The 22,301-nt window shown below is 38.6% G+C and overlaps 1 protein-coding gene across 1 annotated transcript; it reads right to left on the bottom strand.

Annotated features, from left to right (window-relative positions):
* Positions 1-35: 35 nt before the first annotated feature.
* On the bottom strand, positions 36-21,013 carry golga2 (golgin A2). The gene is made up of 28 exons (XM_038302156.1): positions 20,883-21,013; positions 19,474-19,623; positions 16,179-16,247; positions 14,783-14,932; positions 14,529-14,575; positions 14,080-14,143; positions 13,559-13,612; positions 13,138-13,218; positions 12,588-12,626; positions 12,424-12,486; positions 11,981-12,074; positions 11,785-11,891; positions 11,597-11,655; positions 11,243-11,384; positions 11,005-11,094; positions 9,057-9,164; positions 8,893-8,980; positions 8,662-8,804; positions 8,328-8,546; positions 7,983-8,096; positions 6,495-6,719; positions 6,104-6,203; positions 4,849-4,940; positions 4,535-4,748; positions 4,203-4,376; positions 4,012-4,118; positions 3,571-3,760; positions 36-1,908 (listed from the first exon to the last, which is right to left on the bottom strand). The coding sequence occupies exons 1-28, from the start codon at positions 20,928-20,930 to the stop codon at positions 1,637-1,639; spliced, it is 3,303 nt and encodes a 1,100-aa protein (XP_038158084.1). The 5' UTR covers positions 20,931-21,013; the 3' UTR covers positions 36-1,636.
* Between the last annotated feature and the right edge of the window lie 1,288 nt (positions 21,014-22,301).

The following is a 22,301-nucleotide window of genomic DNA, read 5'->3' as shown; positions in this document are numbered from 1 at the left end:
ATATTTTCTGTAACCCATATTTTAGATTACTGATCTTTTCTTTTTTTTTTCAGTGTGCAAAAAGTGACAAATTCTGCACAACTACGTTATGGTCTGATTCTTTATACATTACATTTGATTCCAATTTAAAACAAAAATACCCTAAAAGAAATAAAGAAAATCACAAGCTATTAGCCAGACTGTGAAAATGTGAACCCTACTTTCACGAGGATTGCATATTTCCTCTTTACCCAACTGGTCCAGAAATTGAGTAAAATAACTTTTTTTAAGGTAAAGGTTCCTTTAAGCTGTTTTATCTAAACCCATGTCAATAATCCAAGTCCACCAGAGAAGACACTGACAACTATAATCAGGGGAATCCTCAGCATGAGTGTGAAGCTTCATAGGACCCCCACCACACTGAAACTATGTCCCACTATAACCCCACAGGGGGCAATGGGAAGTTTTGTACAGTTTTAGTGCAATCATATTTGTATAATCTGACAAAACTTTACAAAAAAAAAAGAAAAGATGCACTTTTGGCTAGGAAAATGAAATCCGCATTCCAAGCAAAAACTCACCCATTCCAGTTGTTAAAGGTGTTTATCGAGTCATCTGATATGTTAATCAACACATAAACGTAACAGAAAATAACAGGCTCTAAAGAATAGCGTCCCAAACATTTAGACCCCATGAAAATGTTTTAGTTCTCAATGAGACGTTGAGGAAGAGAAGGGAGTGGCAGGAATGTGAAAGATGCAGTGGTGGAACAAACCAATAGGCTAAAAACACATGCTGTGATATATCAGTGTCTATCAAAGTAAAACCAATTCAAAGAAACATTTTGGGAATAAAGGTGCTGCACAGCAAGCCAAGCTTGAAGTGACAGCTTTAAACACTTGTGTGTTCAACACTTTTAAATCAACTCTTATATTTTTAAACTTCATGGGGTCTTTCAATTGCATCTATGCCCATATTTTATAGAATCATTCAGCAGTTTGTAATGCCGTTTACTTCTCTCAGTCTAATCACATGTTTAAAACAACACAAAAAAAAAAAAAATCACAAGTATTAATATAATAATGCAATGTACAAAAAAGAGTCATTTTCAGTGTTTAAAGTAGGAAACAAATGATGTAGTTTTAGAAATGGTACCAATCAGGAACGCCCTTTTCACCTTCCTGAACTTCACTGTGTAACCTAGCAAGCTCATCACTTCACAGCTGAACGGGACATAAAGTTTCCTGTGCAACGATCTACTTAACCTCTCCCTGCAGTTTCTATGAATCCAGCCAACCTGCTGTCCTTTTCTCTGCACCTTTCTCCAAGGATTTAAATACTCAGGGTTATTACATTCAAAGCCGATGCTCTTTTTGGCATGTGTACAGTGAATTCTAAATATGGGCACAACAGCAGCTCATCTTTAGTAGATCGTTAAGTGCTGTACCAGAAAAAAAGGCAGAATGTCTGGCCCTGATATTGCACGAATGAGATGAGTGTGTGTATGTGTGTGTGGGACAAAACGAAATGAGGAAAAACAAACAAAAAGGAGCTATTTCAGTGGAACTGGGTCAGACTTCTATCAACGACCAGATTTTAAAGTGTCAAACTTGTTAGGATGTGTAAATATGTTCATCAAGCTACAAAGACTAAAGCCTCACACCACCAGGATCTTCACTTCATCCTGTTCGTCGGGCCGATAAAAGAAAGGGATGCAGGGGTTTTCTCCTAGGAAGGGCGGGGCTCGTGGAGCTCCCTGGGGGTTCTGGATCTCCTGGAGAAGCTGCATTATTTGTTGGGCTGTGCCGTCCTCTCTGGGCACCAGGGGTTTGGTGTCAGTCTGAGCAGAAGTAGATGGTAATGTTTGGGATGGAGAAGCTTCCAGGCGGTGTAGAGACTCTGATTGTGGGCTGATTTCTATGGCTTCTGCTGTAAAAAAAAAACAATTTAAGTTTAGATGATGAAGTTGACCAGAACACACATCAAATAAAAACATAGATTGAATTTAACCTAAGCTGGTTCTCACCAGACAGTCTGGACATCTCAAATCAAATTACCAATAAAGAGTTTCAAAGGCACAGATAATTAAGAAGTAAAGGAATTATTTTCAACAGGAGGAAGGACTATGGCGGTTCAGGATAATGGAACACAAATATATGCTGCAAATTTTACTCCTTTTATATTTTGTCATTTTGTAATCCAGTTTAAGTAACAAAAAGCAGCTGGATAAAAAAAAATAAAATAAAAAAAAATGTGCACCTTGAGGATAGTTACTGAAGAAGCAAACTGACCTAAAGTCAACTCCATTACATCACAAGGAGGCTGTAAATACTACAGCCAAGCTGCTGTTTTAGCCTTGGAACACATTTCATTTGGGAATATGGACACAAAGAAAAATAGAGTATCTACATTCTTGGACTATATAGATTTTTATATATGAGCAACAATACGGTATTGTTTAATTATAATGAGTTAAAACGTTCAAAATCAGGTAAAGTTATGTGAGGTGACCAGTGATGGGAGTAACGGCGTTGAAAGTAACGGCGTTACTAATGCCATTACCTTTTTTTAGTAATGAGAAATCAAAATTATTACTCTTACTGTAACTATAACGCAGTTACCATTGGCGACACCCCGTTACTGCACGTTGCTCAGGTCGCACAATGAACCTTTTTTTCCATGATAGGACTCGTGCGCGCTTTGTCATGGAGAGAGGGGAGGACTCCAGCGGCAAAACATCGTTTTCCAGATGGAAATACCGGTGTTACGTTGAGCTGCGTTTCCCCATCAGATACGGTTTCCCCTGCATCTCCGCACAGCGCAGGCGGCAAGATTTACAGCGCAAGCGACAGGAAACGTGCATGGTCGCTAAAGGCGCGTAACAGCCGCCCTGTGCTCGCGCCATAGGGGAACTATGGAGAGCGTGAACGATCAAATGTTAGCCTATATGGAGAAAGGGACAAATCTGGATGGATGGATGGATGTTGCAGTATCTATAACAACCCAAATACACAGGATTTCAGAATTAGACATCCCCAGTTATTCATTTCATACACTCACCAGATCTGAACGCCCTGTTAAAAAAACTTCGCACCCATGGGTAGAGGTAATGCAGCCTGATGATATTTACACCGCATCAGATACCGTTCCCCCAATGTTAAGAAGAGGGGAACACTATCTGATAGGGTTTATAGGCCCGTCAGATAGCGTTCTCCCCTGATGTCATTTACATCGAGTTGCAATAAATGCAAAACTCTCTGCAGGTTCTTGTCTTTGTCGTCCTCTCTATTCAGCTGGCTTTAGAAACACACGGCGAGAAGGTGGGGGCCGGGTGGTGAGGGTTACGGGGGCGAGAAACGCAAAAGTAACGCAATAGTTACTTTTACTAGTAACTAGTTACTTTTATTGTGGAGTAACTCAGTTACTAACTCTGTTACTTTTTGGGAGAAGTAACTAGTGACTATAACTAATTACTTTTTCAAAGTAACGTGCCCAACACTGGTGGTGACACATCAGTTACCCCCACTGAGCAAGAAATTGCAAAGTTACTGCTTCTGCATTCATTTATGATTTGGTTCATCATGAGCTTACCTTCTCCATCAACATCATTTAGCTCATGGTTATTAGCTTGCAGCTGCAAGGATGAATGCTCCCCTCCAACAGGAAGCAGGTCAGGGTTCGCCGTTCCCGTGCTGGCTACGGCTCCGGTGTTACGATTGTACCAGTCGTTCCTCTCGGCCACAAGCCTCATGACCAGATCCTGAAGCTCTGCCAGTTTGGCCTGATGGCAAAAATGAGACAAAACAACAGAACAGAAAAAAAAAAAAAAAAATCAGTATATAAAAATCAGAGATTGCATCTCTACTACTGACAGGGTTGAATTCATGTTGATAAAAGATGAGCTCCTGCTTTTAATTCTAAAGTACAGTTGTTGACCTTTAAAAATGTCTGCAGGCATTTCTATGCTGTTTTGTTGTAGTTAAAGGTTTATATATCTGATATTTTATATAAGAATATGTGTGAGTACAGAACCTTCATCTCCTCCTTGTCCTGGGCCAGCATGTTGATATACTGCTCCTTCTCCTGGTGCTTCTGCTTCATTATGGCACGCTGACTTTGGTACAAGGCAATGTATTCGCCTTCATAGTAGAAATGATCAAAAATAAATAAATAAAATCATGAACCACAACTATTTCATAAGAAAATAATTAAAGTGCTCTTACCAATAGTGTCGGTCTCCCCAGAGAGTTGGATGCAGCGGTGCTCCAGCTCCTCCACCCGCTCCTTCAGGTCAGCTTTCTCCTGCATGAGGGACGTGAACCGCTGCTGCAGCTTCTCCATGGCAGCTTGCAGCGCCTGATGAACCTCAACTGGCACGCCTCCTTCTGCTGAACAATCTGCACAATGGATATTGAAAGTTTACACATTGACCAAACATAGCATCATATAACATCATGAGAAAACCAGCAGGTGAAATCAATTCCAGAAAGATATAACATGGTCCTTCAATAAAAAAAAGCAGGGCCTAATCTGTAGCTCATTCTGTTGTGCTGACCTGAATGCTCATGACTGTGTTGGTCCTGCCTCTCATTATGCTGATGGTCATCCTCATGAGCAGCTCTGTAGTTGTGTTGTTGCTGCTCAAGCCTAAAAGCCACTGATGCCTGCTGCCGAGCTGCCATGTGCAGCCTGTGCTCCTCCTCCAGCTGCCTTCTAGCTTCGTCCCTCTCTGCTTCTAACTGAGACAAAGCCCCACGGATAAAATCCTCCTGTTGGAACAATGAAAAAGTGTGGAAAACAGGACATCATTACATCATCACGCCATATCAATCAGGCTAGACACCGAATAACTTTGATCTTTTTACCTACCATCTCTTTCTGGCTCTCAAAGTCCTCTGGGATAACTATGGAAGACGACTTTATGGGACTGTCCTTCACTGACTGGCTTTCCAAACCATCGCCTAAAGAACACAATAGAGCAGAACAATTCCAACAACTTAGTATAAATTTACCATATTTTATGTCAAAGTCAGTTTCAACCGTCTGCCTCTCATTTGTGTGAAGCAGCAGATTTAGATCAGATGATCACCTTTATAGAAATTGCACTACCTAGTTTACAGGGGGTCAAATACTCATCTAAAATCCTGCAACCACAAATATTAAATGAATTTCTTCCATTTTTCAACCTAATGCAATGGTGACTAAAAGCAAGACACCAGCTTTTAGGAGTGTTTACAAAGGTAGACATATACAGAAATAATAAGTTTGAAATGCCTCAGATGCTCCATGAAATTTTTAACCAGGCATACACTGTGCGATATTTTGCCCTTTTCAGGGCGACTTTCCAGTCATGCGAGAATTTTCCGATTGGGCCGACTTTCAGCCTAATCATGTGTTGTATAGTGTGCAGGGGGTAACGAGAGGCGATCAGCTTCTCACGACCACTTCCTGATTAGGAATCCTGACCGTCGTGGGCAAATCGCTTAGTGATCATCTGCAAAGAAGGATTTATCTTTTCCTTCTTCCTCTCAGATGTAAACACAGAAGCATGGTGGTGGTGTGAGTGAAATGGAATTCTTTCTGTAAAATTGACAGACTGTCGTAACTACGTGTGCTCAGCCATGTCTTTGTCCAATTACTGGGTCGCCTTTTCTTTTTAGGGCTTTCAGCACAAAATTGCACAAATTGCCAAGGCAGCGCAGTTCACTCTAGTGAGCTTCATATCCCTGCTCTACTGATTTGGCTTCTGGATAGACGAGTCAGAGTAGTGGCATCTCACTGTGGAGCAGAGTCCGATGTGGTTTTTGGACGTAGTGTGAGCAGGTAGTTCGCATTAGAGCGTCATGTTGCACATACATTATGAGCTGTGAACAGTGTGAGCTGTAGCTACGTGCAACGATTGAAAAAAAAATTGCACAGTGTATGCCCGACTTATGTTTAACAAGATTATTTGTTCCAATGTTCTGAAACAAAGTCATTGTGGAATCTGAAATATGCTTGGGATTATCATCCTATTGAAGGTTCCAGCATTTTCTTTCCGGTTTTCAAGAAGAAACTTGAGATGAAAAAAAAAACATCAAAGATGTGTAACAAAAAATTAATACAGAAAATACAAAACCTTTACCCTGGTCTCTAGATGTTGTGAGAAGTGCTGAACTATTAATCAACTCTTTTATCTCGGTCTTCAGCTGCTCATTGTTTCTAACCAGCTGAGCCAAATGTTCCTACAAAAAGAGACAGAAGGTAACTTAAAACAACGAAAAAGCTTCTTACTGTTTGTGCAACAGGAAAAGACATAAGGCACGGACATGAATTAAATCTGGCATTAAGTACAAGCTGTGTTTATAAGTCACAGTTTTAAACTACATATTTTTAGACATATTTAGCATTTTATGTATCAGTTTAGCCTCTCAAATAAAAGCAGCTATTTATAAATCAAATAAAATCCTGCTTTGTATAACGTCTGGCTGGCTACCGAGTTAAATCATTTGGGAGGATGCCGTGTCCGTACACACCTCTGCTTGTTTGAGCTGATTCTGGCTGACGTCCAGCTGTGCACGGCCATGACTTTCATCATGCTGCAGCCGGTCCATGAGCTGGGTCTGCTGCAGATACTGTTGGTGGAGCTGTTCCCTCTCTGCAGCGAGGGCCTGGTAGGCAGCATAGTACTGCTGCAGATGGGCCACCACCTGGTCCCTCTGCTCTATCGCGCCCTGAGTCTCCTGGGATTTCAGCTCCAGCTGGAGGCGACAACAGAGAAATGGACATTAATGCATAAAGCAGCCAATTATTATCGTCCTAGTAAAACCATTTAATTCAATGCTAGAAAATTTTGTAATTTTTTATTTTAAAATATGTTTGCTAAAAGAAAAAAAATGTATAGCTGATGAAGTATTGGCACGCAGACAAAGAAACTTTCATATTTTCTAACTGCTGTTAAATGCAATGAAGAATTTGAAAACTCATTTTTTCTTTTAAACATTCCAATTTTACCTTGCATTCTTATATTTTTTACCATCATGTGTAGAAATATATTAAGGGGTTATTCCAATAAACCAAAACATTACCAGCATTAAAACGATCAAAATCTTTCAATTAATTTTATAATACATTTCAAATGTGACCAAGTAGTTTTATCCTCAATGAAAACAAGAAAAGCAGGGTTTTTTTTTTTTTTTTTTTTAGAAACAGACTTAAAATCCCCCCAATCTCGTTCATGTTAAATGTGTGTTAGGGTGCTGTCACACCTTGGTGATTTAGCCAGCATATGCCTGACGTCTCAGAACCTCCTAAAACACTGGTATACACTGAAATTTCTATGCTTTTTTTTCAATTTTAGGCGTATAAATAGAGTATTCATAACGAGTCCAGAACTTATGTCCAACGACAGCCTAACTTACGCTTAACCCACGACAGCGTAATGCCCATGAAATGTCACAAACCAGTATCCTTAGTGGACAGCATTGCGTCCGGAGTCGCCTGGACTTGCCCAGTCTGCATAAAAAGATTCATTTGATCACCAAAAAATAAAAAGAAAGAAGATTTGCAGTTGCAGCAGATTCAGCGTTATGTCTGCTAGGAAATTTGTTGGTCGTGGCCGTGGGGGTCAATGCAGGGACGATCAATCACACACATATCAAATACGTTGATATGCGTTGGAGATAAGTTCTTGATAAGTTATGCATCAGTAATGCACAGGTTACTCATAGGTTTTGGATAAACTAGACGCCACAGCTTATAGGTAACTTACCTGTAACCTCTGTCCACGTATGCCATATGCTGGCGTCAACATACGGTGAGCAGAGAAATTTTTTATTTCTCGACGTGCTCGCCGTATGTCGATGCGTTCCAGCGTGCTTCACCTTGTTCATAACTTATACAAAACGTACCCATAACTTATCAAACGTATGCCAGTATTTTTGCAAGATTTTCCGTATGTCAGGCATATGCTGGTCTAAATCGTCAAGATGTGACAGGGGCTTTAGGTAGTGGTGCGATGTTACCTGCTCCTTGATATTGTGCAGTTCCTCCTGTAGTTCCCCCATCCTGCGTGCCAGCTCCTTTTTAACATGTTGCTCCGACTGGATTGCAGTGGTCAGCTCCATGTTCTCATTAGTCTGTCATTATGATGGAGTAACCAGAAACTTGGCTTTAAAATAAACTCTCAGTCACTTTTATGAAGTACTTAGGTTATAAATGGGCTTCATTAGCTTCAGTTTTTATAAAGCAATAGAGAAAACAAAGAGACACATGAGAACACACTTAGCCCAAAGGGAAGCAAACCAAGAGGGTAAAGTGAGCAGAAACAATAAGCTTAGTGAAACAGATTAGTAGAAATTTGGCCTCACTAGTTTAACAAAGCCATTTTGTAGCTCAGCCAGCTGGTCTTTCAGTGTCCGGTTCTGGGTGAGGGCCCGGCTAATCGTGGCCTTGTCTGACTGAACGTCCTCCAACATGCGACGGCGGTCCTCCTCCTCCTGAACTTGGCTTTGCATCTGCCGCTCCAACTCTCCCAGTCGTGCTTCTTGCTCTGAACAAAGGCGACTTAGCTGCTCATTATCTCGAAGCTGGAGGAGACATTTCAAGAAGAAAAAGAAAAGATTTTGGTATAAGAAACATCTAATTTGACTTGAAGAATATGAACACACCCATGTTATGATGTTTAGACAACAGAATACATACCTGTGCCTGGTACTGTTCAATAATTGCATCTTTCTGCTGTTGTAAACTACTCAGTGCCTCCTGCAGAGCTACCTCTCCCTCTGATGGTCCTGACGGCTGAGGCTCTGTGTTCTCTTGGGCTTCCTTCTCCACCGACAATAATGCTGTAAGCGAAAAAAACAGTCATATTTATGTGTATATATATATATATTTTTTTTAGTACTGAGAAAAGAAGCTGTGTAAATGTCTCACCTGCAGTATTTTTTAGCTCTTCAATGCTGGCCTCTAGCTCTTGGACCCTGTTGATGTTTCTGTCCCTCTCTTCTGCCACTAATGAGACCTTCAAGCACAGAAAGTTAAGAAACATTAGAAATAGTTAAATTTTCAATATTACAGCCAAACATATTTTATAGTACCTGTGCGAGCAGCTGCTCAGTCTTGTCCTTCCACACACGGCCCTCTTCCTGGATTCGTTCCACATAACAATCTCTTTCTGTCTTGAGCTGACCTATAGACTCCTGAAGCTGCAACAACAGAGATATAATAAGTAAGCTTCAGCTGAAAAAACTCAAAGTTCACCTTTATGTTTAAAGGATCGTATTTAGAATGCCACTGAACACAGGGCATGATTCACAACAAAAAAGGATCAAGACAATTTGTTTTTGCCAATTTACTGTTATCTATCATGAGTGGTAGCTTTAGATTAATCTCCAAATGTTTAAGAAATATTGAAAGAACTATTTTATTTAAAAATGCAACTCATGGCTACTCATGGCCTGTACTTATATATAGGGATGGGGATCGTTAATATTTATTGATATCGATACCTTTATCGATACTCCTTATCGATCCGAGTCTTTATCGATACCACTATCGATACTTTTCTGTTATTTGGTGGAAAGACGATGCGACAATATGTTTTTAACAGACAGAAAGGAAGTGGGAAAAAAAATAATTTGAAGAAATGTCCTATATTTTGAAGAAAGGTCTTCTTTTGGTTTAAAAAAAATATATACATTTTCACAATTGTTGGTTAATGTATTGTCTACTGTCACTTTTCATCATGTTTTTAGTGATTAGGAAAATATTTAGCAAATAAATAATCATATTCTAAATTAAATGTAATTTTTAATAAATGTTGGCATCAGTAGTTTAATTATATATTCTAAAATAATTAGAGCAATATACAACTTTATTACTCATGTTTCTCGGCAAAAACTCAATTTCCCTTTTCTTTACGTTGCACTTGAACGCATCATGATAACCTAATTGTCGTTTTACTGAGCCAATCTGAACACATCATCACGCAGCACGTCTGAAACTTTGTTTACTTTTCAAGCTAACTAGCTTGTATGCTGCCGATTACAATACGGATTTCACAATTACTATTTTTAACTGACCGGACAAGCTTCAAAGTCTGTGTGCGCTTACCAGCGGTACTCTGAGTGGATGATGAAGACGGGTAGACAATGGTGCGGCAGCAGCAGGAGGAGGAGGAGTCTTTTCAACCCGGAGACAGTCGAAGGTACTGCATTTGGCCTTTATTTGATGCACAATATTAATGTGCTTGGCCATTGAGGTTGTGTTCCCCCCTTTAAAAGAGATGATTTTGCAACATAAGTTGCATTTCGCTTCTTCTTTATCTTTGAGCTTGGTAAAATGAAGCCAAACTTTAGAACTTTTCGTCCGTTCAGCCATCCTCGAGTCGTAAGCGAAGTTAACTGCCAGACTTCACTTGTTTTACTTTTAATATCTGTTTGCTTACAATTTCATTCCAAAACATTGGTGGACATGCTGCAGTGATCGGATTGATTAGATTTAAATGCTGTGACGCGACTCGAGACACACACAATTATGTTACAGGACCTCCGGGAGAAAAACAAAAAAAACGACCAGACTCGATAGCGGTATCGATAAGCCCAAACGTTATTGATTTTCGGGTTTTGAAAAAAGTGGAACCGGGTCCTTGATGGAACCGGGTTTCGATCCCCATCCCTACTTATATAGCGCTTTTTCAAGTCAGGAGACTTGACCAAAGCGTTTTACACGACATTCAGTCATTCACACACACACACTGATGGTGCCAAGCTACATTGTAGCTACAGCTGCCCTGGGGCTCACTGACAAAAGTGAGGCTGCCATAGACTGGCGCCACCGGGCCCTCTGACCACCATCAGGAGACAATGCAGGTGGAATGTATTTCCCAAGGACACAACGACACTGAAAGCCGGGGTTCGGGCTTGAACTGTCAACCCTTCGATTTCAGGGCAAACTCCTACCATATGAGGTCTTTAGTCTGTTCATAACAATGATCATGGGCTTAATGTTTCATAACAAACATGCTAGAGAAAGGCCGATTCACACCTGGTGATTGCGTGACTCCAGCTGCTGCTTTTCCTCCAGCAGTGACTCGAATTTTTGGTTGAAAGTTGGGGAATCTGACTGGCTAGAGTACTAGAGAAACAAAAAACACATTTTTCATTTCAATGTAAACAAACCAAAAAAAAATGTGTTTATAATATGACTGAACATCATAATCTCAATAATGAAAAGCAAAAATAAGAGGGAGACATGTTTGAAGAACATAGTATGGAGTGTGTACCTGTTGCAACATGAGGTCAGCCATCTCCAGCCTCTTGTGAAGATCATCTACCTCCAGCCTCATTGCAGCATTATCGTGTGTAATCCGTCTTAGCTGTTCGGACAGCTCTGAACTTTGCTGCTTTGACTCCTCACTTAAATTACTGTCAACACACAAACGCACCTTTTATTTAACTTATACTGATACTTTCAGGACTTGCGATGCCTGCATACCTCTGTTTATTACAAAAGGAAAATTAGCTAATTGCAGTTGAAGGTCTTAAAAATTTAATCAAAAACAGAAAATATCTAAAGGTTTAAATTCACAGCAAAAAATATGTTACGTGCTCAGGCAAACTAAGATCAAATAACTTACTTGAGTCTCAGCACCTCTAGCCTCAAGTTGTCCCTCTCTTTTTCAAGCTCTTTGTTTTGCTGAAGATAAAAAAAAAACACATTTAGGACTGAAGTATGTCTTTTCACATGTATAGTATCAAACAGAAATGAAAAAAATGTAGCATAAAAAGTACAGTTTATTAGTTGGTTTACAATAAAGTATGTTACCCTCTCAAACTGCTTCTGTTGTGTGGAGACACTAGAGAGAGTTCGTTCCAGCTCTGAAACTCTCTGCCTGGTTGTCTGCAGACGGTTATTGAGCTCCTCTGCTTCAGCTACACACACCGGGTCATAGCACATCATTACATGCATGAAAACATGGTAAACTTAAGTCTTTCCAAATTAACTTATTATGCAGACCTACCTGTTTTTTGCCGTGCGGCCTGTTGTGTGTACTGTAGGGCTGTTTGTAATTCTGATTTCTCTGACACTAGTATCCCAATAGTTTGGATATGAACCTTGAAGAGGACAAACGAACAAAGAAAAGATTTCTTATTAAAAGGGACAACAGAATATCAAGACAAAAATATTTGTTCAGGATAATTCATACACAGGTGATAACTTAATACTTTAAAGGGCAAAAAGATAATAAATCTGAAAAAACAAAAGTATCACATAGAAGAAAAACATGATATAGTTTTTACACATTTAATTCTGTGCAGTGATGAAGAGAGGACTTTGGATTACATTACCCTTTATTCATGAGAAATTTAGACCATATAGTTGTGCCCCCATTTTTTTCCTGTTGCTCATAAAGAATGCTTGAAAGGAAAAAAAACAAAAAAAGAGACCTATTTATCTCTTTACCTGTAACTGCTCCCGCATTGCTCCTTGCTCCTTTGAAAATTTCTGTTCGAATTCCTTTCGTTCCTACAGCCCGGAAATGACAAAATGCATGACTGACCAAGAAAAAAAAAAAAAAAAGATAATAGATAAAGCTCATAAAAAGGAAGAAAAAAAACCCCTCAAACCTTTTGCAGCTGATCTGTTAGCTCCTGAGTTTGATGTACCTGTTAAATCAACATAGTATAAATTGGGATTAGAAATAAAGCTTATAAAATAAAAAAAAATAGCTCCAACATTAGTACGGTATTTTATATTATAAAGCACAGTTAAATTCTGAAGAGGAGTTTACATGCTGGCAACAAAAAAGCTATGGAAAGAAGAAAAATAGACCTGGTTGGTAACTCCTAATGTGTAAATATTTCCTGTTTGCCTAAAGTTTTAAGGTTATTGATGTAAGGGCACTAAACTTGCTAGATGACCCTTAAACACCATGCATCTTCTACCTGAGTGATAAAAGACCTATTCCAATGTGCATTCTAAAGACTGCTTTGTGGATAAATGCCAATCCACCTGAGTAATGGAGAAAAGTTAAAAGATAAGTATGGTGGCCTGGTGGTTATGATAGCATGCAAAGTGCATTACAATGCATAGAGTAATGCAAATAACTGAAAGTGAGGGTGGGGGGAACACGATGCAAAAGAAAGGACACAGGTATGCATAAACACAGCTTCTTACCAGCTGCTCTAGCTTGGTATTGAGCTGAGAGTTTGTTAGCTTGCTAGATTCCAGGGCGGCTGCCAGCTCCTGGTTCCGACTCTATCACGTGCACACATGCATCCGGGAAAAAAATTAACAAAAAGCCACGGATAAGGTGAAGGAACAAAAGTCAAACAGAGAACAGAGGGGAGGAAAATATATATTACAATGTGAATTATAAACATGGAGAAAAAATAATATAACTGCTAAAAGTGACGTGTAATATGCAATCAATGATGGAAAATGGGACAAAATTAAAATAAAAGACTAGTTTTAAAGTACCTAATTAAACCAGACCTAGAGAGAGTAAATTCAAATCCTAATCAGAAATTTGTGAAAGTGGATTTAAAATGTACAAAACAGATTTCTAATGTAAAAGAAAAAACGTATTGCACCTTACCTCCAGTTCTACCGAAGGTACGGTCTCCCCGTTTATATAGGGGGCAGATGTTGACTGCAATGACAAGGAAATTGTAATTAATTGTGGCATCAAACTCAAACATGATCACATGCTTTAAATATCTGTGATATAAAAGACAATAAGGGGATAAAATATATCTTTTCCAATTTATTCAGTCTCTGCAGTCAGTTTGTTGTCCTTTCTTTGAACTGGAAGAACTTAGCGTTAATGCATCATGTTGTTACTGTTGACTTTCCAGATGCAAACATATTTAGTGAAGATGCTTTAAATCTGATAAACACACCAGGTGATGGAGACAGTGTGCCTTCGAGAAGGACTGGCAGAGCTGAAACTGCTTCCATTGCATTCTTGCAAACAATAGATGCAACACACACACACACATTGGCTCAAAATGTAGACTGGCAGGGTGTTTTGTTTGAAGCCTAACATAGCATGACAATGTATTAAACAGAAAGAGTGAGGGACAGACAGACGCAGGATGACTGGCCATAACAACGTACCTCAGAGACCAGGCCATTTAGCTGCTGTGAGATCTGCCGCAGGCTCTCTGTGGAAGACAATGGTCTGCAAAACATATGCCAGATGAGGCAAATTAGAAACGTTCTTGTTTTAAGCTACAAGCAGCAATAAGGATGCACTTTAAATGAGAGAGAAGGGTAAAATCTGCATAACACAGATGTATCAGTGTTACAAAGATATAAATATATTCTACAGGTACACCCAAAAATGATGGGAATTAAGGTAAACAAAAATGGTTTTGCTGTATTTCAGAATTTAGCAAAATAAAAGGTAAAACTCAACCGTCTACATCAAATACAAAAGTAAACAATCTTTCCCCCTTTTTGAAGGTTAAACCAAAAATAGAATAGTCCTGAGGAAGGTATGCTAAATCTATTTAACAAGGCTGAATAAAAAGGTGTATGTATTTTAGAAACCTAAAATAACTCACCTATTTTCCTCCTTAAAGTTACGATTACCATTGGTATCAGAGAAATCCTGTGCATAGAAAGATTTAAAACAGAGAGGAATCACAAAAAAGCACTTCATGTGTAATTTTCTATTCTAATGCAAGAAACCAGAACTCCTGACAGGAACATGAATCCCTTGGCTGATAATGTTTTATGTTAACTTGTCATATAATGGAAGCTTAGATGTGGTTTAAACAGTAAAGACAAAAGCGTGCAGACAGAGAACAAGACACACCTGCAGCTCAGTGTTGTGACTGACGAACTCAGAGTTAGTAGCATTAGCGCTAGCAGAGTTAGACACAGGTGAGCCACGGCCAGACTCGCTGTGCGGCTCCTCCAGCAGCTGAGGAACAGGAGACCCCGCGGCCTCCATGTCAGCAAACATCTGAGGTAAGACATACACAAAAGTAGCAGCTGTTTTATTCTAAGGGAAAAATCTGTAAGAGGCAACAGAAAAAATAATAATAATCTAAAATCTAGCATGTAAATACAGGTTTAGGTCTATTTAATAAAAAATTTTTACAACTTAACATGGGTGCGTTAGACTGTTTCATGATGTCATGTTTAGTTTGCGTGCACCGCTTATACCAATTAAATAAACATATTTTATCCAGCGAGACAGAATTAATGTTCCTAACAATGTTTTTAAGGAAGGACATGATTAACAGCATTTCCGTTTTTAAGACCCTCCCACCTATTTAGCTTCTCTTGCCAGGGAACGTTATGACTTAGTGGTTTAAATTAACTTTAGGGAAACACAAAGGGACAAAACCAAAGTTGTCTGTCGACATTTTTTCAATGATGCTGGGTATGCAGCAGGCAACACGTCTAACTTGTTAACACGCTCAAAACGACATCATGCAAATGTGAATGTCTCTCATAAATGGAAGAAGGAAATCAGTTTGGTGTGAAGCCTGATAACAGCAGCATTTAAACAAACTTTAGCTGGTAATTCAGATCTTAACAAAGCAATAGTACAGAATAAAGGAGTTAAACTACACTAACAATGTGTTATGCAGGTTATTTATTGCAAGGAGTGCAGTTTATTTGAAATATTACCCAAATTAGTTGCTTTTTTATACAAATACTGTATTGTCTACTTGGCATATTTTAAAAATAAACAGTTTTAAGTCTTTATCTTCATTATTATTTGTATAGAAAACTAAGCAATCAAAGCCCTCCTTGAAAATAAAATTTGACTGCAGCATACTGTTACACCCCTGGTAGTTACCAATAAATGTCTAACCCTATTGTGCAAATATTTAAAGTTAATGTGTCATGTATTTAAGTTGATTGAAATAAGCATTTTTTTTTTTTTGTCCAGACCTGCCATAAACACTCCTTTATAGGAATCAGGCAAAGAATGTGTAGCTGCCGACCAGTGACACCAAACAAAGTAAGGTTAACATTTCTGAAAGCACTGAAATACAATGAGAAAAGAGTCCTGCATACTCCACATACTAAACTGTTTCCAATGTTTATTAAGAACATTAAGTTGTGTTTAAAGTCCTGGAGTTCAAGCAAACTTACGCACATTCTTGACCAGCAATATATAAAAAAGATTTTTACAGCAAGGCATGCAGAGGTGAGGAAGGAAATAATAAAGCAGAAACAGAGGGACAGAGCCTCACCTGATAGTTGCCATTAGGTGGGATGACTACGCCATTGCTTTGACTAAGGGCTTTCAGAATACTGTCAAACTACAGCAGGAAGAAACAGCAACAGAGAGACAGAGAGAAATTACAAGGCAGAGGGCAATTCAGAAGGTGACAGAAAAACAAACAACAGAAGCATCTAACACGGAAGGAAGAGCTGCAGAATGTGAAGCAAATATAAATAGACTCATCTGAAAGAAGAAGATATGTTGCCAAAAATCTTCATTTGCAGTCACAATAAAGTCTAAATTACATTGGAATTAAACTGAATAAATTTGATTTCTCTTCTTTCTTTTTAACATGAATTCTACACATTAAAATTGATCTTAATTTGGGTAAACAACTTACAATTATGATAATCTTAGACTTTCTCAATCTACAATAATTATCCTCATAGAAGGAATAGCAAACAGGGTATGAAAGCAGCGGCAGTAATGAAACAAAGCAGAGTCAGTAATCAACAGGAAGAAGTAACATATGAACAGAGAGAAGACCAGACTGAAGTCTTCTCTCCATGTAAAATATGATGCAAAGGTAGAGATTATTACTTTACAAATGTTTCCAACCCATTCAGAGTAATGGGAATATCTTTGACTGCTGCAGAGTCAAGTCAGTGTTATTTTAACAGTGAGAAGTACAGCGACAGCTGTCTAAAGAAGGGGTGTGAAGGCAGGTCAAATGTCATGACGTAAAGCCCCGTTATGTCTACGTGCTAACTGAAAGCACGTCCTCAATCGCCTTATTAATCTGAGACCTTTAAATTGGAAAGCAGCCTTACTTAAATGTTTGGTAGCAACACACTGTTTTATTTACACTTTAAAGAAAAACAATAATGAGTTTACAATAAGTAACTGTTATAGTTACCAAGGTTGTTAGAGGCAGTGTTTAAAGTTTGATAATTGTATGAGACTCAACAGGCAGATAAAAGATGAAATGTTTATTTTGTCAATTGATTAAACTGTCCATTTTTTTATTATTTCATTAATAATCCGAGTGCAAAAGCTGCCTTTTATTCAGAATTAAAGCCAGGTGAAGCTAAAGCTCTGCCACCTGTGCAGTTATGGATAGAGCTTATTCACAGGCAGAAAAAGTCTTTTCATACTCAATCATTATTTGTGTGTGTTTTTTTTTTTTTTACTTCAGTATAATCACTGATCTGAATGGGTTGCCCTTTCAGCCAATGGCATGTCTGTATATCTCTAGTTAGCTACATGATTACTGAAATCAGCTGACAATTATTTCAGTAATGTGAGCTGCACAGTGAAGCAGAGGGAAGCACTGTTGCCTTGCAGCAAGCCGGGTTCTGGGTTTGATTCCCTGCCAACTTCTGCATGGAGTTCGCATGTTCTCCCCGTGCATGTGTAGGTTCTCTCCGGGTACTCCGGCTTCCTCCCACAGTTTTAAAACATGACTGTCTAAATTGTCCTGAGATACTAGTGTGTCTGCGCATGGTTGTACGTCTCTGTGCTGCCCTGAAACTGGCTGGCGACCTATCCAGGGTGTACCCCGCCTTTTGCCCATAGATTCACTGAGAGAGACACTGGCCCAACCGCGACCCTGATGGAATAAGCTGAAGAAAATGGATGGATGAATATTTCACTAGTTCACTATTATTCTTTACACAATTAGCTACATAAGAAATGTGGACATGAATCAATGAATGTTTCAGCATATTTAAGAGCAGGTTTATCTTTTTTATCATCTAAATATTAAGTATACACTACTATAGTGTACGACTATACACTATAGAGTATATAACATTACCAATTATGTAAAAAATGAGGTAATGTAACATTTGCTTAACTTTATTGCGAAATCCGCGACATAGCTCTGCATTGGGCAACTTAATTTGTATTCAACATACAATGTAGGAAAAAAATTGTGTTACCAAACACCAATGGTTGAGTTCCACTAAAAGCAATTTACAGCGGTTTGTTTGGCCACATCCTTATGCTGTAGGACACTTGACATTTTGCTAGGAGTTTGCATGGAGGGCGGCAATGCTCCACCGTCATCACATAGAAAGAGTTTCTTGGTGCTTGCTGGTATCAGATCAGCATTGCGTAACTGGATTTTTATCAAGCGCTTCACAGTGCATTACAGCTGGATAACATCCATGGTAGTTCCGTCTGACCTGGACCCAAAACGGTTATGCTGCTTCAGGGGAGGACCGCCAGGACAACAAAGGTATGGTAAGAACGCGTTCTGGAGCTGAGGCTAAGGGAGGATGGTCGAAGAGTGGACAAGGGTACCTGTGCATAGGAAACTCTCTTAGCTGTAATCACCCTAACCCCGAAATTCAACATCCTTCGTCACCACCCCGCTGCGCCCCAGACCGTCTGAACAAAGCAAAGCCTACAACCTCCGCTGTTCCTCCCGTCTTGCTCTGCTCCGATTTCCTCGGAGTTTTAAGGAGAGCATGCGCAATAATTAATTAATTTAATATGACATTAAAAAATCTCCCTCAGCATCCAGCATATGTGTAGTTTCTTTCCAGATATTTTTTTGTTGTGGATTTTTGTGACAGGGATAACTAGGATCATGTTTTGTATGAACTATTTTTGTCTTCATCGATGCATGCAATAAGAAGTTTCTTTTGAAGTTGTGAGGTGTGCTCTTAGAAGTTTTGAATGGATTTGATTAAACTTTTAAGCCTCTCGGTATAAACTAAATAATTTGATGGAGACGAGAAATCTACTTCCTGGTATGAGGAAGTACCAATAGTCTGCATCCAGTCATTTAATTAAACACTCTTAGTTTTTTGGAATAAATGAATTGTGCTCTAATTTTTAGTTACCGATCTTTCATTACCATATTTTAATTTGACAAACTGGATCTTCTCGCCATTCTTTTTCCTATTTGGTGCGATTGCAGATCTTAAACTGCCCGAAGCGGAGCGGAGCAAAAAACAGCTCGGCTCCGAGGACAGTAACGTGTAGAGGATGTGCAACAGCTCTCATTGATTAACACGACAGACAAGAACGCCGCACAACGTACGTGAGCGGAGCGCTGACGGAGTATGTGGAATCTGGGAGTTCGCGTGCCACTTGCTTGGCCAGAAGCGCGTTCTCTGCATCACTGCGCTCCTGAACATGCCTCTACATAAGGATAACACGTAAATCTAATGCTCCGTTCGTGTCATTTGCGTTCTGTGTGAACACACCGTAACAAAGCAATATACATGTTCTCAGAACACACTTCAATCTTAAATACAGTCTTAGAGAGGAATCTAATCTAACAACCATGAATAGAAAACCTGGGACAAACTCACATTGTCTGGAGAATCTCTGTCTGCTGAAGGTGCATCAAGTTGGCTCAATTCCTTCACCTTGCGTTTCTTCTTGGTTCCTGCTCCACTTCCTCCTCCTCCCTTTTCTCCTCCCACCGAAGCAGGGGAGCTCTTCTGTTGAAACTCCTTCAGCTGAGCAACAAACCAGTAAAACAAACAGGATGTAGAAAGAGGCTTTAACCATCTCCATGTTTGCAAAATGCTGTAATTCCTTTAGAAAGATTATACTTAATGCCATTTTTATAATGAAAATAGAGCATGTGGGGTGTGTCAGGCTCAATACACATTTCTAAACACTAAATAGCAGAAAAAGTATATAATCTATAATGAGGTAAGTGAGAGATCTAACACTTAACCTCCTGAAGTTGTTTCCCTAAAGCCAACAACTAATGAGCAGGTTTATCAAGTAAAATTTTGTCCAACATGAAGAGGTGATTAACTTAACTTTCATAACTATACTAGTGCAACATCAAGCTAAATTAGCTGAAAAAAAACATCAGGTCTAGAAAAAAAAAAAAAAACAGACAATATCTCAAATATGAACGAGAAAAAGAGAACATTTTAGACACGTGGCGTTGAAAACTGTTACAGGAAAATAAAAAGTAATCAAGAAACTTTAAAAGACCTTTTAAATTTAAGCAAAAAAAAAAAACTTTATTTAGATGCGTGGTTTAAAAACTCAATTTTGACGAATACTGCCATTAAGTTTGGTCCAGTTTTAATATAAAATTCCAAAATAGCCTCTCTCTGGAAGGAGAAGAGGGGTGTCAGCTGTCAAAACAGTCTCCTTCATCCCACCCAGTTCACTATGCTACCAACCAAGCTAATTTCATAGATTCCTCTACTTTCTGGAAACGAGTGTTAGTAGCTTCATTTCTAAATCTGATATTTCAGCAAACATATCATAAAGCTGCCCTTCTTCTATGTTACGGCATTTTTGCTCATACGTAGCCAAACATCCATATGATTCTGATCCTGTTTGCTAACGTTAGCTCCTTAGCACATTAAAAATCGCCAATCAATCTGTCTACGGTAGTCGGTGGATACTGGAAAAACGTTTGGTAAACACCCAGGTTACTCATTTAGGAATACAGTTTAACAATATATCGTAAATAGATTTTTTCAACTAAGAATATTGTACATAATCTGGGAAGGGTAATGCTATCAATAGAGGCCAAAAGACAGGCACCGGTTTTTCCTGCTCAGTGAAGCCGCGATAAGACCGCGAGAGGATGAGGGAGCCACAGCGGAGAGGTCGGACGACGTGTAACGACAACAGCCGTGCTCAGTCAAGGAATTTATAATACCGCGAATATAAACACGTTTGAACTAAACTTAGAGATGCAACATTGGAGAAGTAAACAGCGTGACATTCAGCAGAGTCACTTTACCTTTTTCTTAGCTGCAGCGAGTTTAGTTTGCCTACTCTGGTCGGCCATCCTGCTGCTTCGGTGGTCAAGCGACCGAACCACGTCATCAATAGGTGCTTCTACCAGTAGGGGGCGCAAGGGTCATATTTACCCTGGATAGAGTCAAACATTAATCATTTTAGTTTAGTGTTAAATTATGGTCCTTCTTTCATTCTCTTTTAAATGAAACTTTAAGACTCTAACCGCTAATATTTCCATGAGGCGTATAGGTTCCACCTTAAAGGAAAAATACCAGTCGTAGTTAGGATAGGATTGGGTTTTAAAATAATAATAACTGTTAACGTACACTATTTACTCACAAGGTCACGGATTATCTGTATTGTTTTTGTTTATTTTAGAAAATCAACGACAAAAAAAAGTCTAAAAGTGAAAGTGGTCTATGATTGAAATGCAAGAAACTGAAAAAGGACAGTTTCACTTCCTGCTTACATTCTTAGACTACAGCAATATAGCTCCCCCTAGCGTTGAAAATAATTATCCACCTCCTGTAATTTACATCTGGAGAGGAAAAAGGAAGAGAAAATCATCAATGTATTTCTGTAACAACAGCTTTGTGTAAACCTATTGGCACATTAGTTTCCATTATTTACATTGGAATGTACAATTCTATTATGTTGAAATTCTAATAAAAGAGCTAAATCCAAAAGACATTTTCCATTTATTTATTTTTTCTGTTATCCATAAGTAAGCGGACCTTTATCATTTTAAAAATAATATATGAGGCTAATGATGTTTTTTTTTTTTTTTTAAAACATTAGCATAAATACTGATTCTGTTTTAAAGCAAGCTACTTATACTGAAGCTGTCATTTTTTTGGTCACTCGCTTTTAAATATATTTAGGCTTTTATTTTTCTAAGAGATTTTGTGTGGAAATTACTTAAAAAATGTGTATCACCTATTAATTAGAGAAGGTAGAAAGAAAAATCATAGTTTATAGTGAAGTTATAGAACTGCTTACCAAGTCATCCTAAATTAAGAGCTTATGAAAAAATGTTTTTTATATTCATTCGTACATTATAAAATAAACCTAATTCTGCCAGCAAGGTTCAAGTTGTATCATGTTCAAAGAAATGGAATCATTCATTTGGAGCTTCTTGATTTAAGGCTTTTATAACAACACAGATACCATTTGAACCTAATTAATTATGAACATCTGCATTGATTGACCTTTTTACTTTATAGACTTCCTAAACTGGATCTTGGTTGTATTGATATTCTGTAGTTTTCATGGTGTTTCTAGAACTTTCTTGATGTATCCACTACAATCCTAGATCCATATGGACAAACATTATTTCGTAAATGTACACATTTGTGTTTTTTCCAGTTAAAAAAGGCAAAAAGGTGCTATTTTAAAATGACTTTAGGCCCTCTATACTAAC

The sequence above is a fragment of the Cyprinodon tularosa genome, unplaced genomic scaffold (genome assembly GCF_016077235.1).
Source record: "Cyprinodon tularosa strain WSP-4 unplaced genomic scaffold, ASM1607723v1 ctg113, whole genome shotgun sequence".
In the NCBI taxonomy this organism is placed as follows: domain Eukaryota; kingdom Metazoa; phylum Chordata; class Actinopteri; order Cyprinodontiformes; family Cyprinodontidae; genus Cyprinodon; species Cyprinodon tularosa.
This window is presented reverse-complemented; position numbering and strand designations above follow the sequence as displayed.